Below are 9452 nucleotides of genomic sequence, written 5' to 3'. Positions count from 1 at the left end.
CGTCGCGCCATTCATGGAATCGTTTATAAAAAATTCTACATACTTTCTTCTACATTCCATCGACAACGTTTGGATAGTATTTTTACAGTACACTCTTCGCGACACCAGAGGTTGGCCATCATCGAGAACGCGTTAAAACGACAAAAAAAAAGTGCAGACGGATATGCAAATTTTCGTAGGGGCATTTTTCGATAGAAATCGCCATTCACAGAGAATGGTTTACAGATCGCGGTAAAGTTGTGCGTTATTCGACGCGCATGCTCGTTTCAGAGGTTTCGACCGGCGAGGTCACGGTTCAACCGCATTTTCGTTTTCCCAACAAAAGCACGCGGGGCACAACAGCCCCATATGGCGGCGATGCATACAGCGGCCATGCATTATCGGAGAAGGCCACTGTAGAATATCGGCCGTTTAATATTCCTGTCGAATTTGCATTCCGGGATTCCGGGATCGCTCGGCTGGGATTACGATGGCGCGCGTTCCTCTTGGCCTCTTTGGAATCCTCCCAAAAGCCGAGGCCGCCCTCACCCCCTCACCCCATTCTGCTCTGCGGATCGAAGGGCGAAGGACAGAGGTGGGCCGCCGGTGTTCCGCCTCCGTGAACCTGTATGCTTGTATTCCGCCATTCGGAGCCCCCTCTCCCACCCCCCGCTATCATCCACGAGATAATTGCACTCGCCAAGATCGTGGATGTCGCGTTACGGAGTTTCTATCATGCTCGGTCTTTTGGGATTACATTAAATACGCCACTTTCCTACCGACTCCGTTTTGTGTGTAACGACGTCTTTTGAGGCTATCGATTTTAAGGGTGGAAATATATATATATGTACGAGAATGTCGATCGAGAGATATTTATAATAAAGAGATACGGAGAGGTATATATGTTTAGCTTCCTCTTTTTTTAAAATTATTCCAAATCGAGAAGGTTTTAATAATAGAGACGAAAGATTGATAATATTTTATTTTACTTGATATTAGCTGTTGATATATTTTTTTGCTGAAAAGGTCAAGTTATCGAAGTTTGCGAAGGAAAGAAAGAGTGATCGTTTTGTACGTCGTTACATCATTGTCACCCTCTGTTCCCGTAGCTCGATTCATCATCAATTTTAGCGAATTTAAATCGCTTAATAACTTAATAAACGAGCCATCGACCATCCTTTTTTCTGTACCAACTTTCGTTCCTCTTAAAATCGATCCTTCAGATCCCAAATATGAATTGCAATAAATAATTTATCCATAAATATTATAAAATTCAATTTTAATATCGTATAATTATATAACGTGAATTTAAATCGGTTATAACTTAATAAGCCATCGATCTTTTTCTATATTAATTTTCGTTCCCCTAAAATCGATTCTCCGAAGGTATCACAAATACATTCCAATATTTTATATATAAAATATCAGCATCCTAATTATAATAAATAATTTATCCATAAATATTACAAAATTCATTCCACCATCCTTTTTCTATATCAACTTTTGTTACCCTAAAATCGATCCTCTGAAATATCACGAATGCATTCCAATATTTCATATAGCATATCAGCATCCTAATTGCAATAAATAAATTTATCCATAAATATTACAAAATGCACTTCACCATTCTTTTTCTATATCAACTTTTGTTCCTCTAAAATCGATCCTTCGAAGTATCACGAATGCATTCCAATATTTCATATAGCATATCAGCATCCTAATTGCAATAAATAAATTTATCCATAAATATTACAAAATGCACTTCACCATTCTTTTTCTATATCAACTTTTGTTCCTCTAAAATCGATCCTTCGAAGTATCACGAATGCATTCCAATATTTCATATAGCATATCAGCATCCTAATTGCAATAAATAAATTTATCCATAAATATTACAAAATTCAATTGTAATATCGTATAATCACACAACGTGAATTAAATCGCTTAATAAACAAGCTTCCATCATCCTTTTTCTATATATCAACTTCCTTCTAGAATCTTCAAACGAATGCATCAACCAACATTCCTGACATCAAGGATCCCAATATGAATTGAAATAAATAATTTGTCAACCGTTACAAAACTCGATACGATAAAATCGTATAATTCACGAATAAAAAACGAAACGACGTGCTTGCGAGCTTGGGAACGTTTTATTTTATCAAATTCAATAAACTAAACGCACGCGTTTCTTCTTTCCAAGTTTAACCGTTTTCCAATTTTCCGCGCGATTCGATTGAATTTATGGCTGCCTCGTACGAGACACGGCATACATATACATGCCGACTCCTTGACGCGCGGAATCGAAGATCGAGCACGCTCGAGCACAGTGAAAACGGATGACGGCAAAGAAGCGACGATTATTAAAAATGTTACGAGCTTGTGCACTCGTCCAATATCAACGAACGAGTCTCTTAAAAAATAAAGGAAAGCTTTATTCAATCCGATCTCTCACTTTCAAAACAATATCGATTTATCCTCCTAATTTTTCGCCAAATGCTTTGTAATATAACAAGTCTTCTTTTCTATTTGATAACGGGGCAGAGGAAAAATATATAGAGAATATAAGTCGTTTCGCTTTTTCGACTGATTACGATTTCATTGCCACGGATATATGTGTATATATATGTGTGTGTGTGTGTGGATATCTGCTGAAAAGGAAGTCGTCCAACAGCAACCGTTTTATTTGTACCGTTATATTTTCGAAGCGAGAAAGGATGAAGACGAAGAGATTCTTTAATAAAAAAGGAGAGATCGTCTGGTGATTTCAGACTTTTCGAACAGAAATTCGAGAACAATTTTTTTCTCTTTATTTCATATCTCAGAACACTTCTCTCACTCAATTCGAACTTAAATATAACAGAAAACTGTTGATTATACAATATATTAACTCCGATTTTAAATTAAGTACTTAATTAAGAATTTATCTATGAATGAACTCGACAAATTTTCCTGCAAGTTACTTAATCATGCAATCGATTTAATATCAGTTTTCATCATTGAATTTGATAATACTTGTTACTTATCATTTCGTTGGAGAGGAAAAGCTTTGAAAATATTTTCAATTTTTCGTAATGTTGCAAATTATATAGAAGAAAAATAAATTAACAACTTGCATACGCTCGTCTTCCAATCGAGAGAACGAGAGAGAGGCGCAAAAATCTTACAACGACGTTCAAAATCGATCAAAAGATACGACAATTGTTTCGTAAAATTAAACGAAACTTCGAAGAGAATCTTTCCTGTTTTTCCTCTTCAACCAAAATCCCTAATAATAATCTAAGTCGTATACAGTTTTGGAGGTAGGTTCTAATAAGTAAGAATGAGCGGAGGTGGAAAATTACAGGCGCCGTGGACCAAGCTCCACACAACTTGTGCAGCAATTGAAAAGTCGTATCACGTACACGTACACGCCCACCACTCATCGCGCTCGTAAATTCCAACGAAGCCAGACACATTTGTAATGAAGATCGCGACACCGTGAAGAGATAGAGCCTCTGAAATCGACCCTGCCGCCATTACGTTGGGGGAGGGCCAAGCTTCAATTACGTTCACCGCCCATGTTTTAATAACCCTCTACCTCGCCCTTGATTTGCAACCAAGACGAAGCCTATTCCGTTTCCAAAGCTATTCCCTTCGAATTCGCGAACGAACCGATCGTTTTGTTCGAGAAAGAAATTCGGATTTCTCGTTCAATTTCGTTATTCGTTATTCCTTTCTTTAAGTATAGCTTTAATAAGGAGAATCAAGAGTTACTTTGTATCAAGTTTAAAATGGGGATCATTATATTTGTACAGATATAATAAGCGTTTCGTTACGATACACTTTTCGTCCTCGAGCTTTTCTTCCTCGGTTCTCGTAAAAACTTTTTCTTTTTTCTTTTCAGAGGATCAGGATAATGATAATATAAGATCAGGGAGGATATTCTCCAATACTATTGGTTGTTTTGTAATAAGACAGTTTTTTCGTTTTCGTTGTCTTTTTCGCGATCAAAAACTGAACTTAATTTAAATCCAGAGTAGAATAGAGAAATAGAAAACGAGAGTTTGGAAATCGAGTAACAGAAGTTGATAATAATATAATTTCTCACGCTCGTCCTCGTATTATAAAGTGTATAAGTTCAAAGTGAGAGGGGAGAAAAGTGGAATCGAATGTAATCGAATCAATGGCGAGGAAAGTCGAGATGAAAAATTGGAAAATCGGTATTACTCGAAGCGCGGCGGGGAATGGTATTCGACTGTTGTCGGCTCGCGATGGAAGTAATAATTTTTCACCTTTTCGTAGATGGTGACGACGCAGCCAGATTCGGGAACAACCGGATCGGTTACGCCGGACGAAGGCGGCACCACGTTCAGCAAATGGAGGCAATTGGGAAGCGGCGTGATACGGGACGGTGAGTTTCCTTATTATTTATATTATTATTATTATTATTATTCATTTACCTAATAATTGATTAACTCGTACGGAAAACCGGACATCTTTTCTCCCTTATTTTCGTGGAAGCACGATGATATTTTCGAATCGAGTTTCCTTTTCTTTGAGATAGAATTTTAACTGCTGTCGTGTATTCAATGAAAGAAACGAATGGAAATAAACAAGCGAACAAGTTCGAAAAGTTTGTCGTGTCCATCGAATTAATTCTGTGAAAAAATATCTGACTACTTAGAGAATTTAAAAGTAAATTTTAATATAGTGATGCACGTTCAAAGATCAACTCCAACGATACACCTTATATACAATCACAAAAAATTGGAAAGATAAGATAATCTCCAGCAGCAATTTGGCAAAAAAAGCACTCAACGTTCGAGGAATGGACGAATTAAAAAATAGAATCGTCTGAAAACAGTTTCGTTCCACTATCGTGGGAATCATCGCCTTTTTTTCTCTCGTCGCTCTCTCGCTTCGTTACCTCGATTGTCATCCCCTCCCTCCAACGATGGGGCGTCTCAAAACAACCCGCATAAAAATAGAGCGCTGGTTTTTCGCTTAATTAACCCGAGCGTGGCGTCGAGCCAGGGGAAAGTGACGAATTTCCTCTTCTCTCTCTCTCTCTCTCTCCCCTCCTCCTCTCTTTTTTCGGTTTTCTCGCGAAACCGAGAATAATTTGCGGCCGAGATTATACGCACATAGGACGAGTATAATTTTCATTCAACGTCTCCGTCGACGACAACGCGAGACGCGTTCGAATGCGCATAGTTTTCCGTACACCGGCCCCGTTTCACCGCAAACCCCGTTTACGCCGCCCTTTCTCCTTCTTTTGTTCCAAAACTACGCGGCGCAGTTTCAGAATTCTCTCCCCAACGGAGGAACGGAGGAAATGCTGATACACGAGTTCGAGCACGAAGCGACGCTTTGCTCGGAGTCGGCGCGTTGGAATGAGAGGAGGAGTAATTTTTTGATACGGGGATCTTCAAAGAGCGGCCACGTTCGTCGTTGCCCGCGAAACTGGCTACTTTTGCACGCCACGTTCTCAATATCGTACGTGGAAAACAAGATTCGGTATTCGGCGGTGAAAGTAAATTTTATTCGAATGAATATAATGACATTTTGTTAGAAACCAATCTCTTAATGTTCATTGTTTTATCTTCTCTGTAACAATTCGAGTTCAGAAGGGAAATTAGACAGTTGTTGGTACTGTTCACAACATCGTACGTGGAAAACAAGATTCCGTATTCGGCGGTGAAAGTAAATTTTATTCGAGTGAATATAAGGATATTTAGAAATTCTAATAATTCTTTCTAACGAATGTTAGAAATTCTAAACCAATGTTTTCCAATATTTATTGTTTTATCTTCTCTGTAACAATTCGGCTCGATTCGAGTTCAAAAGGGAAATTAGACAGCTGTTGGTACTTTTGCACACTGTTCACAATATCGTATGTGGAAAACAAGATTCCGTATTCAGCGGTGAAAGTAAATTTTATCGAATGAATATAACGACATTTTGTTAGAAATTCTAATAATTTTTTCTAACGAATGTTAGAAATTCTAAACCAATCTTTTCCAATATTTATGTTTTATCCTCTCTGTAACAAAATTTTAATAATTCTTTCTAACGAATGTTAGAAATTCTAAACCAATCTTTTCCAATATTTATTGTTTTATCCTCTCTGTAACAATTCGGCTCGATTCGAGTTCAGAAGGGAAATTAGACAGCTGTTGGTACTTTTATAGGTTATTCACAATATCGTACATGAAAAACAAGATTCCGTATTCAGCGGCGAAAGTAAATTTTATTCGAATGAATATAACGACATTTTGTTAGAAACCAATCTCTTAATGTTCATTGTTTTATCTTCTTTGTAACAATTCGGCTCGATTCGAGTTCAGAAGGGAAATTAGACAGCTATTCGGTTTTTGAAGAAAAGAGATCTCCACATGTTTCACAAACTTTTTCCTTTTTTCTCAAAGAAACTTACTTTCTTACTCGATTCTGTCGCGAGATAAGGTTTGACAACAAGCAACACGAGCCTGTTAAAAGTAATTCAGGGAAAAATTATCGACGGAACGCGACTGGATATCGCGTATCCCCCTCGAGAGAAAGAGGAAGAAAGAGAGAGAGAGATCTCAATTTGTATTGGGGAAAGGAGAAGGGTATACCGTTGAAATAAATTCCACCCGATATTCGCAATTTCGAAGGCGGTTGTCTGCCCGTCTAGTTCGACGCAACCAGCTAACCTACTTTCTACCTCGAAGACGCTCGCTCTCTTAGTTACAGCCTTTCTCATCGAATTTGCCAAATGAAATAAACTCCAACTCCGTTCTGGCCGAGGAAACAGTTTTCTTTCCCGTGACATCACGTATTCTTCCAACCCCGCCCTCCATTTTCCTTCTAAACCGAGACAGGCTTCCCCGATTCGAAATCTGTCGATTAAACTCGGCCAACTTCCGCTTCCAGTTTTCTTTCTCAGAATATTCTTCTTTTAACCTATCTTTCTTTTTTCGAATCCTTTTTTTTTTTTTTATCAAAATTCTTTTTTTTTTCATCAAAATTCTGAGCAACGTCGCTTTAATTTTTCTGTAATTCGAAGGGGAAATTGGATAAAAAAAATATATAACGAAGAAGGAAGGTGGCTGAACTCGTTATGTCGGATTATTTTTACGCGAGACTTTGTTCGGCTCTCTTCCTCTTTCGAAACTGGTTAACTCGGTTGTTTCGTAACTCGCTTAATGGGAGGAAGGAGTTAAATCTTTTTTACAAAGACTACTTTTACAAAGAATCGCGAGAAGAAGAATATTACGGTTCGTTAAATTACTTCTCTAATCTCGCGTACAAATTAATATTTGCAAAGGATATTCCTTTATACCCATTGCCAATAAGATGAACCAATAAGATATACTTTCTTTCTTCTACTTTAAAATACACGACGACACAAACGACAACATATATCTTTTTGCGAATTTAAAAATACAGAATAAAAATCTGCTAATAATAATAGTTATCTAAATTCTTCCTCGTAGAAATTTTATTGAAATATAATATAATTTTCTTAATATCGTTGAATATCCACGTTATTCTTCGAAACGATGAAACTTGAATCGCGATAAACGATCAAACGTTGGAACGTGTTTGTTGGTTGGAATGGAAACGTTCGTACATAACTTGCGCATCGTATGCATCGTATCTTATCGTACGTTTGAACGTTATGAAGGTCGTTATAATGCTCGCCCTGGAATTAAGATGGATATGCAACCTGGGTAATGGCTATTTATACGAGACGTTGCGTAAATATTCATCATAGTTGAAAAGTTCTCTGTTAATTTCGCCTTACGTATAAATCGTACAGGTTTGGTGCATGCGGGTGTACAAATGCGTGCAAACACTTTTACTTGCAACGAAACACGGAATAATTACGGCGACAAAATAATCGTAATATACGGAGTAATAAAGTATAATAGAATTCGCGAAAGTCAATTTCGTTTGATTTGATTTAATTTAATTTATTTCGTTTTTCATTCAACAAACTCCCGTTTAAATATCGAAATATCGAGAATTTATTACATTCTACGCGTTGTAATTCGCGATATGGATGCGTATTTTAAATATAATCTTTTATTCTTTGTACGATAAAAATTCCTTTTTTTTTGCAATATCACGACTGAATGCAACAATTTCTACATAACTTCGTCCTCGATAATTAACAGGGATAATATTAACGCAAAGTTACAACATTAGAATCGTTAGAATAAATGTTAATTTTACGGGTGCAATGATTATTCGAATATTCTACCTATTTTAAATACAATTTTTTATTCTTTTTGTACGATGTATCGTTACTAAAAATTCTTTTTGCAATATTATCAATGAATGCAACAACCTATATGTATAACTATATGTATAACTTGTCCCCGATAATTAACAGAGATAATATTAACACAAAGTTACAACGTTAGAATCGTTAGAATAAATGTTAATTTTACGGGTGCAATGATTATTCGAATATTACATTCTACCTATTTTAAATACAATTTTTTATTCTTTTTGTATCGTCGTGTACGATGTGTCGTTACTAAAAATTCTTTTTGCAATACTATCACTGAATGCAACAATCTATATGTATAATTTGTCCCCGATAATTAGCAGGTTATTATTAACGCAAAGTTACAACGTTAGAACCGTAAATATTAATTTTACGGGTGCAATGATTATTCGAATATTATATTCTACCTATTTTAAATACAATTTTTTATTCTTTTTGTACGATGTATCGTTACTAAAAATTCTTTTTGCAATATTATCAATGAATGCAACAATCTATATGTATAACTTGTCCCCGATAATTAACAGGTTAATATTAACGCAAAGTTACAAAAATTTTTTTTGATTTGTCCCCGATAATTAGCAGGTTATTATTAACGCAAAGTTACAACGTTAGAACCGTAAATGTTAATTTTACGGGTACAATGATTATTCGAATAATGTCCAAATCCAAACGCGTATGATGGTAAAATTTCAGAAATTATAATTTCGAAAAATTTTGTTAAAGTATAAAAGAGAGAGAGAATATTATTAAAAATTCTCTCGAGTCAAAAATTGCGTAACGAGCGAGAAGCGATTAAAATTGATATAATATTTTTTTCAATTTCGCGTTTCGTTTTTTCTTTTCAACGAGGATAAAAATTAAAAGGGAGGAAAAAATTAAACTCTTGTTTAAATATAATATAAGCGTGCAATCGTGTTCAACGTGTTTAGATATTGAAGTTTAATTATCCCTTCGAAAATTGTCCCTTATTCGTAAGTTACACAATTAGAGAACATTTTCGCAGGCGGGTACAACAATTTATCCGAGTAAATTTTACACGTCAAACCGGTCCCCCACACCTTTTATTCCTCCTTTCCCGCGATTTAATCTCGATGAATAAATCTCGTTTCAAATAATAACAAATAACATTAAATCGATACCGAGTTATATTAAATTTGTGACGATTGTAATTCTCACGAATTTTCTCGAACGAATTTAAAAATTTCGAAAA

The 9452-nt window shown here is 36.0% G+C and overlaps 1 protein-coding gene and 1 long non-coding RNA gene across 9 annotated transcripts in view; one reads left to right on the top strand and one right to left on the bottom strand.

The window, feature by feature from the left end:
* Window positions 1–9452, bottom strand: part of LOC102675205 — a 109605-nt gene that overhangs the window by 14081 nt on the left and 86072 nt on the right. The gene's annotated exons all lie outside the window — the stretch shown is intronic.
* Window positions 1–9452, top strand: part of LOC102674467 (regulating synaptic membrane exocytosis protein 1) — a 138414-nt gene that overhangs the window by 52396 nt on the left and 76566 nt on the right. For all 8 annotated transcript variants that reach the window (XR_004150899.1, XR_004150900.1, XM_031511906.1 and 5 more), the window contains one exon: window positions 4264–4372. Coding sequence is in view for 6 of the 8 variants with exons in the window: in XM_031511906.1 (XP_031367766.1) it covers window positions 4264–4372 (109 nt within the window). In the remaining 2 variants the exon portion in view is untranslated. The remainder of the gene's footprint in view (window positions 1–4263; window positions 4373–9452) is intronic.

Source organism: Apis dorsata, unplaced genomic scaffold, assembly GCF_000469605.1.
Source record: "Apis dorsata unplaced genomic scaffold, Apis dorsata 1.3 scaffold_32, whole genome shotgun sequence".
Taxonomy (NCBI): Eukaryota; Metazoa; Arthropoda; class Insecta; order Hymenoptera; family Apidae; genus Apis; species Apis dorsata.
This window is presented reverse-complemented; position numbering and strand designations above follow the sequence as displayed.